This window comes from Dendrobates tinctorius, unplaced genomic scaffold, assembly GCF_039654945.1.
Source record: "Dendrobates tinctorius isolate UK_male_01 unplaced genomic scaffold, ASM3965494v1 ptg000358l, whole genome shotgun sequence".
Classification (NCBI taxonomy): domain Eukaryota; kingdom Metazoa; phylum Chordata; class Amphibia; order Anura; family Dendrobatidae; genus Dendrobates; species Dendrobates tinctorius.
The window spans coordinates 930,183-950,804 of NW_027362024.1; the positions used below are offsets into that span (position 1 = coordinate 930,183).

Consider the following 20,622-nt stretch of genomic DNA (forward strand, 5'->3'; position numbering starts at 1 on the left):
TGGAGGTAACCCTTGCGGTGACTGCGACGCCTGTAAGAACGTACTGTGCGCCTCATCCTTTACACCATCAGATGGCCTTAGAGAGTACAAAATATTAATATTATTATTATTTATATAGCACCATTGATTCCACAGTGCTGTACATGAGAAGGGGTTACAGATAAAAGATTATATCACATGTCACACAACGCACGTAGTATATCATGTAAGATGGTCTATATTGGATTCACATCTCACGAACTGCGTGTCAGGACTCGAGAACATGTGAGGGACATCATGTCCACGCAAAATGCCGAGGATACAGGTACTCTAAACAATCCTCATTCACTTCAAATTGTACCATAAATGTACAATGAAGGTCAAGGGTATTGACAGAGTTTATACCAGAATAAGGGGTGGAGATATCAGTCACCAGTTGGCGCAAAGGGAATGTAGGTGGATTACAGTCCTTCAAAGGAAATGTAGGTGGATTACAGACCTTCAAAGGGAATGTAGGGGGATTACAGTCCTTCAAAGGGAATGTAGGTGGCTTACAGTCCTTCAAAGGGAACGTAGGTGGATTACAGTCTTTCATAGAATCGTAGAGTTGGAAGGGATTTCCTGAGCCATCTGGTCCAACCCCCTGCTCAAAGCAGGATTCGCTAAATCATCCCAGACAGATGTCTGTCCAGCCTCTGTTTGAAGACTTCTATTGAAGGAGAACTCACCACCTCTCGTGGCAGTCTGTTCCACTCATTGATCACTCTAACTGTCAAAAAGTTTTTTATAATATATAATCTGTGTCTCCTCCCATTCAGTTTCATCCCATTGCTTCAAAGGGAATGTAGGTGGATTACAGTCCTTTAAAGGGAATGTAGGTGGATTACAGTCTTACAAAGGGAATGTAGGTGGATTACAGTCCTTCAAAGGGAATGTAGGTGGATTACAGTCCTTCAAAAGGATTGTGGATGGATTACAGTCCTTCAAAGTCCTTCATAGGGAATGTAGGTGGATTTCAGTCCTTCAAAAGGAATATATGTGGATTTCAGTCCTTCAAAGGGAATGTAGGTGGATTACAGTCCTTCATAGGGAATGTAGGTGGATTTCAGTCCTTCAAAGGGAATATAGGTGGATTACAGTCCTTCAAAGGGAATATAGGTGGATTACAGTCCATCATAGGGAATGTAGGTGGATTACAGTCTATCAAAGAATCATAGAATTGTAGAGTTGGAAGGGATCTCCTGGGCCATCTGGTCCAACCCCCTGCTCAAAGCAGGATTCGCTAAATCATCCCAGACAGATGTCTGTCCAGCCTCTGTTTGAAGACTTTTATTGAAAGAGAACTCACCACCTCTCGTGGCAGTCTGTTCCACTCATTGATCACTCTAACTGTCAAAAAGTTTTTTCTAATATCTAATCTGTGTCTCCTCCCATTCAATTTCATCCCATTGCTTCAAAGGGAATGCAGAAGGATTATAGTCCTTAAAAAAAGAACGTAGGTGGATTACAGTCCTTTAAAGGGAATGTAGGTGGATTACAGTCATACAAAGGGAATGTAGGTGGATTACAGTCCTTCAAAGTCATTCATAGGGAATGTAGGTGGATTACAGTCCTTCATAGGGAACGTAGGTGGATTACAGTCCTTCATAGGGAATGTAGGTGGATTTCAGTCCTTCAAAGGGAAAGTAGGTGGATTACTGTCCTTCAAAGGGAATGTAGGTGAATTACAGTCCTTCATAGGGAATGTAGGTGGATTACAGTCCTTCATAGGGAATGTAGGTGGATTACAGTCCTTCAATGGGAATGTAGGTGGATTACTGTCCTTCAAAGGGAATATAGATGAATTACTGTCCTTCAAAGGGAATATAGGTGGATTACAGTCCTTCAAAGGGAATATAGGTGGTTTACAGTCCTTCAAAGGGAATATAGGTGGATTACAGTACTTCAAAGGGAATGTAGGTGGATTACAGTCCTTCAAAGGGAATATAGGTGGTTTACAGTCCTTCATAGGGAATATAGGTGGATTTCAGTCCTTCAAAGGGAATGTAGGTGGATTGCAGTCCTTCAAAGGGAATATAGGTAGATTGCAGTCCTTCAAAGGGAATATAGGTGGATTACAGTCCTTCAAAGGGAATGTAGGTGGATTACAGTCCTTCAAAGGGAATGCAGGTGGATTACAGTCCTTCAAAGGGAATATAGGTGAATTACAGTCCTTCAAATGGAATGTAGGTGGATTACAGTCCTTCAAAGGGAATATAGGTGGTCTACAGTCCTTCAAAGGGAATATAGGTGGATTACAGTCCTTCAAAGGGAATATAGGTGGATTACAGTCCATCATAGGGAATGTAGGTGGATTACAGTCTTTCAAAGAATCATAGAATCATAGCATTGGAAGGGATCTCCTGGGCCATCTGGTCCAACCCCCTGCTCAAAGCAGGATTCGCTAAATCATCCCAGACAGATGTCTGTCCAGCCTCTGTTTGAAGACTTTTATTGAAAGAGAACTCACCACCTCTCGTGGCAGTCTGTTCCACTCATTGATCACTCTAACTGTCAAAAAGTTTTTTCTAATATCTAATCTGTGTCTCCTCCCATTCAATTTCATCCCATTGTTCCAAAGGGAATGCAGGGGGATTATAGTCCTTCAAAAAGAGCGTAGGTGGATTACAGTCCTTTAAAGGGAATGTAGGTGGATTACAGTCATACAAAGGGAATGTAGGTGGATTACAGTCCTTCAAAGTCCTTCGTAGGGAATGTAGGTGGATTACAGTCCTTCATAGGGAACGTAGGTGGATTACAGTCCTTCATAGGGAATGTAGGTGGATTTCAGTCCTTCAAAGGGAATGTAGGTGGATTACAGTCCTTCAAAGGGAACGTAGGTGGATTACAGTCCTTCATAGGGAATGTAGGTGGATTACTGTCCTTCAAAGGGAATATAGGTGGATTACTGTCCTTCAAAGGGAATATAGGTGGATTACAGTCCTTCAAAGGGAATATAGGTGGATTACAGTCCTTTAAAGGGAATGTAGGTGGATTACAGTCTTACAAAGGAATGTAGGTGGATTATAGTCCTTCAAAAGGAATGTAGGTGGATTACAGTCTTACAAAGGAATGTAGGTGGATTACAGTCCTTCAAATGGAATGTAGGTGGGTTACAGTCCTTCAAAGGGAATGTAGGTGGATTACAGTCTTACAAAGGAATGTAGGTGGATTACAGTCCTTTAAATGGAATGTAGGTGGGTTACAGTCCTTCAAAAGGATTGTGGATGGATTACAGTCCTTCAAAGTCCTTCATAGGGAATGTAGGTGTATTTCAGTCCTTCAAAGGGAATATAGGTGGATTTCAGTCCTTCAAAGGGAATGTAGGTGGATTACAGTCCTTCATAGGGAATGTAGGTGGATTTCAGTCCTTCAAAGGGAATATAGGTGGATTACAGTCCTTCAGAGGGAATATAGGTGGATTACAGTCCATCATAGGGAATGTAGGTGGATTACAGTCTTTCAAAGAATCATAGAATCGTAGAGTTGGAAAGGATCTCCTGGGCCATCTGGTCCAACCCCCTGCTCAAAGCAGGATTCGCTAAATCATCCCAGACAGATGTCTGTACAGCCTCTGTTTGAAGACTTTTATTGAAAGAGAACTCACCACCTCTCGTGGCAGTCTGTTCCACTCATTGATCACTCTAACTGTCAAAAAGTTTTTTCTAATATCTAATCTGTGTCTCCTCCCATTCAATTTCATCCCATTGCTTCAAAGGGAATGCAGGGGGATTATAGTCCTTCAAAAAGAACGTAGGTGGATTACAGTCCTTTAAAGGGAATATAGGTGGATTACAGTCATACAAAGGGAATGTAGGTGGATTACAGTCCTTCAAAGTCCTTCATAGGGAATGTAGGGGGATTACAGTCCTTCATAGGGAACGTAGGTGGATTACAGTCCTTCATAGGGAATGTAGGTGGATTTCAGTCCTTCAAAGGGAATGTAGGTGGATTACTGTCCTTCAAAGGGAATATAGGTGGATTACAGTCCTTCAAAGGGAACGTAGGTGGATTACTGTCCTTCATAGGGAATGTAGATGGATTTCAGTCCTTCAATGGGAATGTAGGTGGATTACTGTCCTTCAAAGGGAATGTAGGTGGATTACAGTCCTTCAAAGGGAATATAGGTGGTTTACAGTCCTTCAAAGGGAATATAGGTGCATTACAGTCCTTCAAAGGAAATGTAGGTGGATTACAGTCCTTCAAAGGGAATGTAGGTGGATTGCAGACCTTCAAAGGGAATATAGGTGGTTTACAGTCCATCAAAGGGAATGTAGGTGGATTACAGTCCTTCAAAGGGAATATAGGTGGTTTACAGTCCTTCAAAGGGAATATAGGTGGATTACAGTCCTTCAAAGGGAATGTAGGTGGATTACGTTTCTTCAAAAGGATTGTGGATGGATTACAGTCCTTCAAAGTCCTTCATAGGGAATGTAGGTGGATTTCAGTCCTTCAAATAGAATGTAGGTGGATTGCAGTCCTTCAAAGGGAATGTAGATGGATTACAGTCCTTCAAAGGAAATGTACTGTAGGTAGATTACAGTCCTTCCAAGGTAATGTACATGGATTACAGTCCTTTAAATGGAATGTACTGCAGGTGGATTACAGTCCTTCCAACAGAACGTAGGTGGAATACAGTCCTTCAAAGGGAACGTAGGTGGATTACAGTCCTTCAAAGGGAATGTAGGTGGATTAGAGTCCTTCAAAGGGAATGCAATGTAGGCGAGTTACAGTCCTTCCAAAGGAATGTAGGTGGAATACAGTCATTCAAAGGTAATGTAGGTGGACTACAGTCCTTCATAGGGTACGTAGGTGGATTACAGTCCTTCATATGGAATATAGGTGGATTACAGTCCTTCATAGAGAATATAGGTGGATTACAGTCCTTCATAGGGAATGTAGGTGGATTACAGTCCTTCAAAGGGAATGTAAGTGAATCACAGTCCATCAAAGGTAATGTAGGTGGACTACAGTCCTTCATAGGGTACGTAGGTGAATTACAGTCCTTTATATGGAATATAGGTGGATTACAGTCCTTCATAGGGAATGTAGGTGGATTACAGTCCCTCAAAGGGAATGTAGGTGAATTACAGTCCTTCATAGGGAATGTAAGTGAATCACAGTCCATCAAAGAGAATGTAGGTGGATTACAGTGCTTCATAGGGAATTTAGGTGGATTGCAGTCCTTGAAACCATGCAGAAAAGGATTTCCAGTTTGTCAAGGAGCGCTTCCAGCTGATTCATTAATTACTCCGAATATTTCAAGGAATATCCAGTTTATTGTTAGACATACAACGCGTTTCGGCTATACATAAATTTAGCCTTCATCACCCTCTCACCCTTGTCTCATAGACTCCATTGTCTTCAAAGACGATATTGATTTAGTCCTTGATACCATGACACCATCAGGTTTAAATGAACATTTGAGTTTTGTCCCATATTTCTAAATATGTTGTCTCTTATTTAGATTTTAATTTGTGTGTTTATTTCCATTAAATGTTATTTGTTTCTAACCCCTGATGATTCCTGAATCCCTTGGTGATATATTACATCATATATGGCATCATTATATCAATGATCGCATCAGAAAATGATCCTTTTGGTGGATAGGATCCTCCATCCACAACCTTGTGCTGCCGAGATGACAATCTATAGTTGGTATTTGCAATACAATTTTCTTCTTGGACTTACTTTTCAAATGTGGGAATGAACTATGAAGCATTTGCTTGTTGTGGGGTAGCGTTCCCTTTACCCGCACATTATGATCTTATTAGTCACTATATTTGATCATAATAATAAAAAATGTTTTCCACTTGTAGACTCAGTGCATTAGGATTGAAACGGAACTCTGTCACTACTGATTAGCACTTTTAGGGGCAGCTATTAATTCACATTTACTTATTATATCTAGACATTATCGGGTTTATCTCTCATCTAGTTCCTTTTTCATGTTTTTATTGAATTGATAAATAGGTACACTGTCACTTTAACTTGCACATAGCACTTTATACAGGTTCCGCTTCAGAATTCATATTTAATCATTCTTATTTATGCAATATAGGTCTTATTGGCTGCTATGTATAGCAGTATTTGGTGACTGTATTCCTGCCCTTTCATTAGCCCACAATAAACATGGTAACAGGTTAGTGCGCATGCCTGATGTGCAGTGAGACTAGAAACATTGCTGACGGCATCATTCATATGATACGGTGAGGTTATGTGACGTCACAGGGGATTTCCTCTTACATGTTGAAGCCTCAAAGATGCACCATGACAGCTCTCATCATGAAAGCCTATGAGCTTGATCAAGACAAATCCTGGGCTCCTCACATCTGTTGATCTTACAGGTTGGATGAGAGGTTCTCATAAGTCAGTGCCAGGAACAGAAGGATCACGTGACTGTTACTTCTGTCTAACCAATGTCCCAGGTTTTCCTACAAAAGAACAAGAAGTCCATGGAATATCCTAATCTGCCTTCAGTTATGAGACCAGTGCCACATGATGACCCTCGTCCAGTAGCAAAGCCTCTAGAGACAAGGAGCCTAGTGGAGGCATCCAATGAAGATGTTGCTGTCCATGGGTCAGCGATGGGGAACAATGCTGATTCAGACATTGAGCCATGTATGTCTGGTGAGCCTCATCTTATATCACAGCCAGAACTTAATGACTTGTTCCAGAACTTATGTTTGCCAAAACCAAATGCAGTTACTGGCTTCAAGACTTCAAGGATGGCATTTGCTGTCACCCGCTACAAAAGTTTCTGTCTTTCGAAGCCGCTAAGATGTCATAACACAGTTTTTAGAACTGGTTGACAACCTGAGCTTTTGCACCGACATTGGTGGGTTGTTTGCAGCTTTGGATTGCTCGCATGAGTCAAGACAGTGGTGTCTCCTAATTGACTCATCAGTGTAAAGACTCCAGGCTGTCTTGTTACACAATGGTAATGTTCACCGTCCAATACCAATACTAATCAATAATTCAATATTCAAATGTTCCCAAGAATAACCGACGCTGAGATTAAGGAAGGCATTTTTGTTGGTCCACAAATCTGACACATCATGAATGACAAGCAATTCAAGGAGCTGCTGGCGGGGAATGAGAAAATTGCTTGGAAATCATTCAAGGATGATTCCCAGAATTTTTTTCGCAACAACCCAACCCCAAATTACATCAAACTGTCATCAACCTTCTGGAAGCTTACAAAGCGATGAAGTGCAACATCTCATTGAACATTCATTTCTTGCATTCACATTTGGAATTCTTCCCTGTAAATCTTGGTGCCATTAGTAATGACCATGGCGAATGGTTTCCCAAAGATATTGCTACTATGAAAAAGCGTTATCAAGTGTCCTGGACTCCATCAATGCTGGCTGACTATTGCCGGACACTAATACGGGACGCACCAGACGGTGACTACAAATGACCTAATGCTTCATAATCCGTAAAACGTCATCTCATGTTTCACAACGTTTCTAAGTAACATAGTAACATAGTTTTGAAGGCTGAAGGAAGACCTTATGTCCATCTAGTTCAGCCTATTTTTAGTGCAGCTGTTCTGCATTGTTGATCCAGGGGAAGGCAAAAAACCCACAGAGTAGAAGCCAATTTTCTCCATAGGGAAAAAAATTCCTTCCCCTAAGCTGGGTCAACCATCTACCTATAATATTCTGTTATTCGTAACCTTCTATACTGTTACTCACAAGAAAAGCCTCCATTCCTTTCTTAAATTCATTCAGTGAGTTGGCCATCACCACTTCCTCAGGAAGAGAATTCCAGAGCCTCACTGCTCTTACCGTGAAGAACCCTCTTCTATGCTGGTGCAGAAATTGTCTTTCCTCCAAACGAAGAGAATGCCCCCTTGTTCTTGTCACAGTCCTTGGTACAAACAGTTCATTGGAGAGATCTCTGTATTGCCCTCTGATATGCTTGTACATATATATTGAGTCTCCCCTAAGTCTTCTCTTTTCTAGAGTAAATAGACCTAATTTTGATAACCTTTCTGGGTATTGTAGTGAACCAACTCCATTTATCATTTTAGTAGCCCGCCTTTGAATCCTTTCAAGTTCAGTAAAGTCATGCAGACGATCTGAAATTATATTTCTGCTGGGCTCTAATGGGTTTATTATAATCACGTCACATTTTCAAGGAAGCAAAACTTTGGAAAAAATGTGTTGCCCAGTGTAACATGGAGATTTGTCATTTCCTAATGATATCATTGCATTACATATTTAGGATTGGTACAATCTAATATATTATATTTATTCAGATTTTTTTATTCAGATTTTAGGAACAAATGTGCTGGCAAATCCTGATAATGGAAAATCGTAGCCCCCGGAGATCCATGAGTCTGTCAGTGTGAGTATCACAGATGGAGATGTCTGTGTGTAATGACTCTATAGAATAGGTGACTCTCACTTTTTGTATTGAAGAACTGAAATCAATTCCCTTTTGATGATCTTCTAATGATGTGAGAGGCTCCTGTATAGAGACTCTCCTTTTTTCCATGATCGGGGCTCTTGTTTAGGAATCTAATGTACGGAGTGTGACCTGGTCAATTTCTTATGGACTAATATGTAGACTCATTTTATAGTAGTGACCTAGAAAACAAGGATTCTGAAATCTCAGCGTTTTTTTAAATCAGTGGTTTGTCAAGTGTTTCAGGAGTTTTGCAGCAAATTTTACTTATTCAAGTGAATTAAAAAATGCATGTAAAAGCACAGCAAATACTTGTATTCAGCACGGGAAAAAACCAGACAGAGCCAGAAAACAGTCACATGCCATACGGACCATCAGAGTGACAGAGTGATGCTAGCCCATTGTGACATCACTGGCGATGCTAGCCCATTATGACATCACTGGTGATGCTAGCCCATTGTGACATCACTGGTGATGCTAGCCCATTGTGACATCACTGGTGATGCTAGCCCATTATGACATCACTGGTGATGCTAGCCCATTATGACATCACTGGTGATGCTAGCCCATTATGACATCACAGGTGATTCTTGGCCATTGTGACATCACAGCTCAGTCCCTACTTATAGAATGTTCACAGGGTCACCGGTGCCATTTATGGTTCTATAGTGACTGAGAGCGTTTGCAATTTTTCACTATGTCTGGATTATGTCTGAGCGATTTTCAGGTAGATGCTCTGTTGGAGACTCTTACCAACAATCTCCCTAACACTGAGCTTCTACCACCCGATGGCGTCCTCTGCTTCACTCACCGGCTGGTGGTGGAGCTAGTCAATGACTGCCTGACCAAAAACAATGAAGATAAACTAACATCAGAGTATCTGACGGATTTACGTCACAACATCAGAACATTACTACAGCAGGTAAGTGGCGGACACTCGGCACAAATCTTCTCCATAGTCATAGATAATAATGGTGGGAGAGAAGCTTCTTCTTTCCTTCCATATAAAACACAACGAGTCCCTAGATAGGGAGTCGTTGTATCTGCAGAGAGGAGCAGAGGACACATACAATGGCCGCCTCCATTGTTTCCTTTCTTATCTCTGAATTTTTCTTTTTGTGTCTTATCTTCTTTATAGGCTGAAAATAGATCTCAATATGGAGATTTGGCTTTTGTTAAGGAACTGGCCGAAGAAGTCCTGCATGTATTAGAAGGTCCGGCCTGCTCGCCGGAACGCCCGGTAAGGAGCCATCATCTTCTCTATCACACGTCCTTGTTTTCTGATCTTCTCCAGATCACCAATCAGATATCAGAAGATCTGGTGTCACATAATCCACATAAGTGAGAGACGTTTCTAAGAAAAGTTCTCATGATGGCGCGTGATTTGTAGAGTTACAGTTGGTGCATCCGTAAATGTTGGTTTACTCCTTCCTGATTCATGTATTTGGTGATTTAGTGAAATCTTCCACATATTAATTAACTGTATTATATCTATCAGGAAACACCAGAAGGCGACGACGAATATGGGGCGACTGTGACCCCGGAAACCCCTGACTCTAATAGGAGTCAGCCGGAGCTGAGCAGCGATCTGATCACAGGTGAACCGATCACATAACCTCCTACAAGGAATCTCCAGATATTACACAGCAGGGAATAATGGCAGATCACTCTCTACTCCATGGAATGGGACCTGTCAGCACATGTTACATATAGGAGTGGTGGGATGACGGTGTAGGACGTTCCCCTATTATATACAGATATTACACAGCAGGGAATAATGGCAGATCACTCTCTACTCCATGTAATGGGACCTGTCAGCACATGTTACATATAGGAGTGGTGGGATGACGGTGTAGGACGTTCCCCCTATTATATCCAGATATTACACAGCAGGGAATAATGGCAGATCACTCTCTACTCCATGTAATGGGACCTGTCAGCACATGTTACATATAGGAGTGGTGGGATGACGGTGTAGGACGTTCCCCCTATTATATCCAGATATTACACAGTGGGGAATAATGGCAGATCACTCTCTACTCCATGTAATGGGACCTGTCAGCACATGTTACATATAGGAGTGGTGGGATGACGGTGTAGGACGTTCCCCCTATTATATCCAGATATTACACAGCAGGGAATAATGGTAGATCACTCTCTACTCCATGGAATGGGACCTGTCAGCACATGTTACATATAGGAGTGGTGGGATGACGGTGTAGGACGTTCCCCTATTATATACAGATATTACACAGCAGGGAATAATGGTAGATCACTCTGTACTCCATGTAATGGGACCTGTCAGCACATGTTACATATAGGAGTGGTGGGATGACGGTGTAGGACGTTCCCCTATTATATACAGATATTACACAGTGGGGAATAATGGCAGATCACGCTCTACTCCATGTAATGGGACCTGTCAGCACATGTTACATATAGGAGTGGTGGGATGACGGTGTAGGACGTTCCCCCCTATTATATCCAGATATTACACAGCAGGGAATAATGGCAGATCACTCTCTACTCCATGTAATGGAGCCTGTCAGCACATATTACATATAGGAGTGGTGGGATGACGGTGTAGGACGTTCCCCTATTATATACAGATATTACACAGCAGGGAATAATGGTAGATCACTCTCTACTTCATGTAATGGGACCTGTCAGCACATGTTACATATAGGAGTGGTGGGATGACGGTGTAGGACGTTCCCCCTATTATATCCAGATATTACACAGCAGGGAATAATGACAGATCACTCCCTACTCCATGTAATGGACCTGTCAGCACATATTACATATAGGAGTGGTGGGATGACGGTTTAGGACGTTCCCCCTATTATATCCAGATATTACACAGCAGGGAATAATGGTAGATCACTCTCTACTCCATGTAATGGGACCTGTCAGCACATGTTACATATAGGAGTGGTGGGATGACGGTGTAGGACGTTCCCCTATTATATACAGATATTACACAGTGGGGAATAATGGCAGATCACTCTCTACTCCATGTAATGGGACCTGTCAGCACATGTTACATATAGGAGTGGTGGGATGACGGTGTAGGACGTTCCCCTATTATATCCAGATATTACACAGCAGGGAATAATGGCAGATCACTCTCTACTCCATGTAATGGGACCTGTCAGCACATGTTACATATAGGAGTGGTGGGATGACGGTGTAGGACGTTCCCCCTATTATATCCAGATATTACACAGCAGGGAATAATGACAGATCACTGCCTACTCCATGTAATGGACCTGTCAGCACATATTACATATAGGAGTGGTGGGATGACGGTGTAGGACGTTCCCCCTATTATATCCAGATATTACACAGCAGGGAATAATGGTAGATCACTCTCTACTCCATGTAATGGGACCTGTCAGCACATGTTACATATAGGAGTGGTGGGATGACGGTGTAGGACGTTCCCCTATTATATACAGATATTACACAGTGGGGAATAATGGCAGATCACTCTCTACTCCATGTAATGGGACCTGTCAGCACATGTTACATATAGGAGTGGTGGGATGACGGTGTAGGACGTTCCCCCTATTATATCCAGATATTACACAGCAGGGAATAATGGCAGATCACTCTCTACTCCATGTAATGGAACCTGTCAGCACATATTACATATAGGAGTGGTGGGATGACGGTGTAGGACGTTCCCCTATTATATCCAGATATTACACAGCAGGGAATAATGGCAGATCACTCCCTACTCCATGTAATGGGACCTGTCAGCACATGTTACATATAGGAGTGGTGGGATGACGGTGTAGGACGTTCCCCTATTACTGTATATACAGATATTGCACAGCAGGGAATAATGGCAGATCACTCTCTACTCCATGGAATGGGACCTGTCAGCACATGTTACATATAGGAGTGGTGGGATGACGGTGTAGGACGTTCCCCTATTATATCCAGATATTACACAGCAGGGAATAATGGCAGATCACTCTCTACTCCATGTAATGGACCTGTCAGCACATGTTACATATAGGAGTGGTGGGATGACGGTGTAGGACGTTCCCCTATTATATCCAGATATTACACAGCAGGGAATAATGGCAGATCACTCTCTACTCCATGGAATGGGACCTGTCAGCACATGTTACATATAGGAGTGGTGGGATGACGGTGTAGGACGCTCCCCTATTATATACAGATATTACACAGCAGGGAATAATGGCAGATCACTCCCTACTCCATGTAATGGACCTGTCAGCACATGTTACATATAGGAGTGGTGGGATGACGGTGTAGGACGTTCCCCTATTATATACAGATATTACACAGCAGGGAATAATGGCAGATCACTCTCTACTCTATGTAATGGACCTGTCAGCACATGTTACATATAGGAGTGGTGGGATGACGGTGTAGGACGTTCCCCTATTATATCCAGATATTACACAACAGGGAATAATGGCAGATCACTCTCTACTCCATGTAATGGGACCTGTCAGCACATGTTACATATAGGAGTGGTGGGATGATGGTGTAGGACGTTCCCCTATTATATCCAAATATTACACAACAGGGAATAATGGCAGATCACTCTCTACTCCATGTAATGGAACCTGTCAGCACATATTACATATAGGAGTGGTGGGATGACGGTGTAGGACGTTCCCCTATTATATCCAGATATTACACAGCAGGGAATAATGGCAGATCACTCTCTACTCCATGTAATGGAACCTGTCAGCACATATTACATATAGGAGTGGTGGGATGACGGTGTAGGACGTTCCACTATTATATCCAGATATTACACAGCAGGGAATAATGGCAGATCACTCTCTACTCCATGTAATGGAACCTGTCAGCACATATTACATATAGGAGTGGTGGGATGACGGTGTAGGACGTTCCCCTATTATATCCAGATATTACACAGCAGGGAATAATGGCAGATCACTCCCTACTCCATGTAATGGGACCTGTCAGCACATGTTACATATAGGAGTGGTGGGATGACGGTGTAGGACGTTCCCCTATTACTGTATATACAGATATTACACAGCAGGGAATAATGGCAGATCACTCTCTACTCCATGGAATGGGACCTGTCAGCACATGTTACATATAGGAGTGGTGGGATGACGGTGTAGGACGTTCCCCTATTATATACAGATATTACACAGCAGGGAATAATGACAGATCACTCCCTACTCCATGTAATGGACCTGTCAGCACATGTTACATATAGGAGTGGTGGGATGACGGTGTAGGACGTTCCCCTATTATATCCAGATATTACACAGCAGGGAATAATGGCAGATCACTCTCTACTCCATGTAATGGACCTGTCAGCACATGTTACATATAGGAGTGGTGGGATGACGGTGTAGGACGTTCCCCTATTATATCCAGATATTACACAGCAGGGAATAATGGCAGATCACTCTCTACTCCATGGAATGGGACCTGTCAGCACATGTTACATATAGGAGTGGTGGGATGACGGTGTAGGACGCTCCCCTATTATATACAGATATTACACAGCAGGGAATAATGGCAGATCACTCCCTACTCCATGTAATGGACCTGTCAGCACATGTTACATATAGGAGTGGTGGGATGACGGTGTAGGACGTTCCCCTATTATATACAGATATTACACAGCAGGGAATAATGGCAGATCACTCTCTACTCTATGTAATGGACCTGTCAGCACATGTTACATATAGGAGTGGTGGGATGACGGTGTAGGACGTTCCCCTATTATATCCAGATATTACACAACAGGGAATAATGGCAGATCACTCTCTACTCCATGTAATGGGACCTGTCAGCACATGTTACATATAGGAGTGGTGGGATGATGGTGTAGGACGTTCCCCTATTATATCCAAATATTACACAACAGGGAATAATGGCAGATCACTCTCTACTCCATGTAATGGAACCTGTCAGCACATATTACATATAGGAGTGGTGGGATGACGGTGTAGGACGTTCCCCTATTATATCCAGATATTACACAGCAGGGAATAATGGCAGATCACTCTCTACTCCATGTAATGGAACCTGTCAGCACATATTACATATAGGAGTGGTGTGATGACGGTGTAGGACGTTCCACTATTATATCCAGATATTACACAGCAGGGAATAATGGCAGATCACTCTCTACTCCATGTAATGGAACCTGTCAGCACATATTACATATAGGAGTGGTGGGATGACGGTGTAGGATGTTCCCCTATTATATCCAGATATTACACAGCAGGGAATAATGGCAGATCACTCTCTACTCCATGTAATGGGACCTGTCAGCACATGTTACATATAGGAGTGTGCAGCGAGGGTGGGGGTCCTCATTCATGTGATGATTGGGGGTCCGCCACCACTTACCTTACATTAATCTATGGATGCACCATACGTCCGTATTATTCCCGTTTACAGACGTCTTGTTATTTCTCCCTTATGTTGCAGTATTATGTATGTAGGATTGATATCGACTAATATATTTTATTTCTTCATCACTTTATCACTATTTTAGTACCATCAGCGCTGGCGAATCCCAACAGTGGAATCTGTGGGATCCCGGAGATCCAAGAATCTGCCGGTGTAAGTATTATAGAGCCATAGGGGGTGTCTGTGTATCACCAGATCATGGGGTGTGAGTGACCCGTCCAGTATTATCCCCATATAACCATGGGACGGCTCTGTTCTAAGCGTAGATGACTCTATGGTGTTAGAGAATAGTATTTATAGTAAATGGAATCTGTCACCAGGTTTATGCTGCTGACAGATTCATCCTGAGATGTTTTCCTGCAGCTTCTAGATCTTAGTATTATTTCTAATTCTTTTTTAGGACTTGATGAAATCATTGATCCCGGCAGGAGAACCGCGTATGAGCGACTATGAAACATCTAAACTGATCGGCAGAGGAGGTTTTGGGTGAGATTTCTGTTCCCATAATCCCCATTTCTCAGGGTTCCCTATGACAATGCTTCGGCCTCTGTGCTCTGCCAGTCAGTGTTGTCATAGGGAAACGATTGGAGTCCACATCTCCAGGTCACTATTCAGCTCAGTTATCTACAGCTGAGCGAACTGTTCTGTAACCAATCAGTCTGTAAGGAAAGGGATGATATAATAGACGACACTCCCCGGTCCTAGACCTCCTCTGCTCTTCTGCTTCCGCCTACACCAGTTTCCCTGTCCTCCGCATCGATCTTAGGTTTTTTGGGGCCCCATTATGGAGCTGATAAGAGTAATTGGTTGCACACGGTCACGTGAGGGGTGACACGATACTGACGGTAATGACATCTGCACCCCCACCCTCCACCATAACCATGTGAGTCCGATCACCGGCCCCAGCAGCAGAAGGAAGAACAGCCAAAGACCGGCACAGAGGACGGAGCACTGCAATGATGGATGGGCAGGGACGAGGACAAGTGGGTCTAATGTGTTTAATTAAATTTTAACCTCTTCCTGCCCCTCCATTTATTCTGCCTCGGGCTGTGGAGAAAGCCAAAAACCAACGACTATTGGAGCATTTTCAATTTTATCCAATTTTTATTTTTACTGAATCCTATGTATTGGTGGGTTATAGGGAATCTGTCCAAGATGAATTTCGGTAGATTCTCTCATCTACAATGTGACCTGGTGAGGGCAGACGTGGCGTGGTGCAGACCTCCCATCATCTGTGGAGTGTTATTTCATGGGTTCTAGATGTGGATTTCTAGCTGGTATTATACATTAGTATAAAAGATCATGGAATGACTTGTGTATATAGACTGTTAATAAGGCTTTATTATAAACCATGGATTCTCCTTCTCTTCAGGGCCGTCTACCTAGTGCGCCACAAAGAATCACAACAGACCTTTGCCATGAAGAAAGTGACCAAGAGGAGCCTGAAAACTCCTATTAGAGTGGACATGGCCTTTCTGGAGCGGGACATCCTAACATTCGCAGATTGTCCCTTTGTGGCCTCCATGCTCTGCTCTTTCCCTACGAGATCTGACCTGTGTATGGTCATGGAGTATGTAGGAGGTAGGACCCACACCTTGTGTTATATTCAGCCCATGTCTGCTGACATCTTATCACCTCTCACATCATTTAGACTTATCCCCATGGACGGTTACATCCCCACAGAGCATTTACTATAGGTTATCTCTTACCATGGTGCCCGGAAAGTCATTGATGTGTGGGATCTCCCTGTCGGTCCGCACTGAGCACGTCAATATCTCCAGCTGTAGACGAGATGTGACATCACTTTATGTCATTAGTTACTTGGACAACAATTTCATCATGACCTCAGACTAATATTCTGTACATTCTGTGCTTATATATTTTCTCCTGCCCCAATGTTTCTGCTCACTTCTCTTTATAGATCATGGTGTTCTGCTGTATAAACCCCTCACCGGTCATATTTCCTTTCTTCTATAGGTGGAGACTGTCGGACCCTTCTAAACATGATGGGTCATTTCCCTGTCCCGTTGGCCCGCTTGTACTTTGCAGAAGCGGTCCTTGGTGTGGAATACCTGCATAGTTACGGTGTGGTGCACAGAGACCTGAAGCCGGAGAAGTAAGTGCATACCTGTAGTATAACAAAGGGGGGAAGTTATCCCTTATCATCTCACGGACAATAAAGCTAAAATCATCTTCTCTTTCACAGCTTCCTGATAACATCTGCTGGACATATTAAAATTAGCGACTTTGGACTTTCAAAAGTTGGTGTCATGATACCACACACCAACATCTACAAGCAATCAGCAGAGGACATCTCCAGAGAGTTCCAGGATGAGGAGGTCAGCATTACACACAGGAACTTAGCTTGTTCTGTACAAATCTCATAACTCTATTTTCTCTTCCCCACATTCTTCATTTTTAGACAGCTTTTCCACTGATATTTTATCTTCTCTAATTCTGTTATTATGTCAAGAACTTGTCATAATAATCATTTCATCGATTCTCATCTCTATCTTCTGTTGGTTTCCAGGTGTGTGGCACCCCGTGGTACACAGCCCCTGAGGTCATCCTGAAGAAAGGCTACGGAAGACCTATTGACTGGTGGTCAATGGGCATCATATTATATGAATTTGTCCATGGCTATACACCATTTGATGGGGATTTCCAAACTGGGCTGAATAAAAATATTGTCGGTGGTAAGTAGAATAATCCCATCATTGCTTTGCCTGGTTACATGGCTTTAGTTATTTCCTTTGCTTTACCTTATAGTCCAATACAGAGGATTTATTTTCTGTAACTTTCTATATAACAGGAGATATAATTTGGGATACTTATCAAGCTACTCTATCCGATGATCAGGACCCCATCACTCAGCTGCAGGACCTCATCACTCAGCTGCTCAGTATAAATCCTGTGGATAGCCTTCTGCAGGACCTCATCAGTCAGCTGCTCAGAGCAAATCCTGTGGATAGACTTGGGACAGGTAACAGATACAATAATATCAATATTCCCTTGTTACACCGATGACGTATCACTCATGTCCATGAGGATCATTACTTCTCTATCAGCTTCATCATTTATAGTTCTCCCTACTAAGATTTTCATTCTATTTCCTACATGTCTGCTCAGTTGTGTAATTAGTTCTAATTAAGATAAACTGTTCAGATATGAAGCTGTCTCTGACAATGTCCGAATCACTTTTGTTTTCCTTTATCCAGGAGGAGCTTTTGAGATCAGGGGTCATCCATTTCTTGTTGACTTAGACTTTGATTCCCTTCTAAGTCAAAAGCTAGTGTACGTTCCTCAGCTTGTGGACACCAGCTTATTTACCAGTAAGTAGAAGGAGCCATCATCTAGACTAAGTGTCTGTTTGTCTCGTCTTCCTTATTTTGTGACAATTGGTTCCCATTAATAAATGGTGACTCTATTATACTGACAATCTCTAATAACACTTCATTACCTATGTCTTGCAGACCTTTGGGATATGAAGAAACATCTGGTCTCAGAGGATGAGAAGGCCACAAGTGAGGACAATGAGAGCCTTGACTTTAAAAATTTTACATCATCTTCTGAAAGGCTTTTTAAAGTAAGTATGTGATTAATAAATCAAAAATATGTATAAAAAGACCTATGAAGGTAGACATACAATTATTTCATATCTTATTGCTTCCGCATGTAGCTCCTTACCACCGCTAACAGAATGAAGATTAATGAGAATCCCAAGTCTTCTCCAGATTGTACCCTAGAATCCAGCACAAATATCTCAGAAATGTGAGTAGATTATGGGGCTATTACTGGGATCTCAAGGCTGATTATGTGCACACCAAATATGGGACATAAATATCATAATATCAAATGCAACATCCACCATCCCATGGTTAGCAGTCAATGTGCTTTTGGCCTTAGTAATTGCTGGTGATAACAGCCTATGATCGAGGCCAGTCATGCATTTTTAGAACTGCCCACTCTGAAGGAGAGATGTATTATTATATGCCAGATATTCATGGTAGTTGTTTTCCACTCCACTCGATAAAAGTTAGTTTTGAGCAGAAGACCTTCCCCGCTATGGCAGTCATATGTCCTATTAGGCCTTATTGTCGGTGTTCTTATAGTGAGACAACCCCTTTTATAATGCGTTTACTTGTGATTTACATGTTTTTCTTCTTCCAAACAGGCAGAAAGAATCTGTTCCCTTATCTGATAGCGACAACGCTATTTGTTTCTTGCCATTATTGTTCCAACTGTCAGGTATGTCCATGTCTACAGCACCTACAATGGGAATGTTGACTTCAAGGCTCCAATATTTCCACATGGTTTTTCTGTAATAGGTCTCTTAAGTTTTCCATGTTTCATGTATAAATGGTGACCATGTTATACTGACAACTTCTAATAACACTTCATTATCTATGTCTTCTAGATCATTCTGAGATGAAGAAACATCTGGACTCAGAGGATGAGGAGGATCCCGAGTCCCCTCCAGAGTGTGCACCAAAATCTAGCACAAATGTCTCAGAAAAGTAAGTAGCTTATGGGGTCATTACTGGGAGCTCACCACCAAATATAGGATATAAATACCATAATATCACATGCAGCATCCACCATCCCATGATTAGCGGTCATTGTGCATTTGGTCTTAGTAACTTCTTCTGATAACAGCCCATAATTGTGGATGGTTATGCATTTTTAGTGCTGCCCCCAACACTGTAGGAGAGATGTCAAATAATAAGCCAGATATTCTTGGTACTTGTTTTCTGCTCCACTCCATAAAAGTTAGTTTTGAGCAGAAGACCTTCCCCACTATGGCAGTCATATGTCCTATTAGGCCTTATAGTCGGTGTTCTTATAGTGAGACAACCCCTTTTATAATGCGTTTACTTGTGATTTACTTGTTTTTCTTCTTCCATACAGGCAGAAAGAATCTGTCCTCATATTTGATAGTGATGATTCTGCTTTTCTCTTGCCATCCTTGTCCCATCTATCAGGTATGTCTATGTCTACAGCACCAACAATGTGAATGTTGACTTCAAGGCTCAAATATCCATACATGGTTTTTATGTTTTCCATGTTTCATGTATAAATGGTGACTATGTTATACTGACAACCTCTAATAACACTTCATTACCTATGTCTTGTAGATCATTCTGAGATAAAGAAACATCTGGACTCAGAGGATGAGGAGGATCCCGAGTCCCCTCCAGAGTGTGCACCAAAATCCAGCACAAACGTTTCAGAAAAGTAAGTAGATTATGGGGTCATTACTGGGAGCTCATCACCAAATATAGGCCATAAATACCATAATATCACATGCAGCATCCACCATCCCTTGGTTAGCGGTCATTGTGCATTTGGCATTAGTAACTTCTGGTGATAACAGCCCATAATTGTGGATGGTTATGCATTTTTAGTGCTGCCCCCCAACACTATAGGAGAGATGTCATATAATATGCCAGATATTCATGGTAGTTGTTTTCTGCTCTGCTCTATAAAAGTTAGTTTTGAGCAGAAGACCTTCCCCACTATGGCAGTCATATGTCCTATTAGGCCTTATAGTCGGTGTTCTTATAGTGAGACAACCCCTTTTATGATGCGTTTACTTGTGATTTACTTGTTTTTCTTCTTCCATACAGGCAGAAAGAATCTGTCCTCATATTTGATAGTGACGATTCTGCTTTTCTCTTGCCATCCTTGTCCCAACTATCAGGTATGTCTATGTCTACAGCACCAACAATGTGAATGTTGACT

The 20,622-nt window shown here is 42.1% G+C and overlaps 1 protein-coding gene across 1 annotated transcript in view; it reads left to right on the forward strand.

Moving 5' to 3' along the window:
- The window catches only part of LOC141075498 (microtubule-associated serine/threonine-protein kinase 3-like), a 147,575-nt gene extending 127,681 nt beyond the window's left edge, over positions 1-19,894 (forward strand). Inside the window, exons 2-17 of the mRNA XM_073562586.1 lie at positions 8,299-8,373; positions 9,572-9,673; positions 9,932-10,031; positions 14,966-15,033; positions 15,281-15,366; positions 16,253-16,461; positions 16,858-16,996; positions 17,087-17,219; positions 17,411-17,576; positions 17,693-17,863; positions 18,099-18,212; positions 18,354-18,466; positions 18,560-18,651; positions 19,055-19,128; positions 19,298-19,397; positions 19,789-19,894. Of these exons, the coding sequence (XP_073418687.1) occupies positions 15,287-15,366; positions 16,253-16,461; positions 16,858-16,996; positions 17,087-17,219; positions 17,411-17,576; positions 17,693-17,863; positions 18,099-18,212; positions 18,354-18,466; positions 18,560-18,651; positions 19,055-19,128; positions 19,298-19,397; positions 19,789-19,894 (1,497 nt within the window). The 5' untranslated portion in view covers positions 8,299-8,373; positions 9,572-9,673; positions 9,932-10,031; positions 14,966-15,033; positions 15,281-15,286. The remainder of the gene's footprint in view (positions 1-8,298; positions 8,374-9,571; positions 9,674-9,931; positions 10,032-14,965; positions 15,034-15,280; positions 15,367-16,252; positions 16,462-16,857; positions 16,997-17,086; positions 17,220-17,410; positions 17,577-17,692; positions 17,864-18,098; positions 18,213-18,353; positions 18,467-18,559; positions 18,652-19,054; positions 19,129-19,297; positions 19,398-19,788) is intronic.
- The last annotated feature ends 728 nt before the right edge of the window (positions 19,895-20,622 follow it).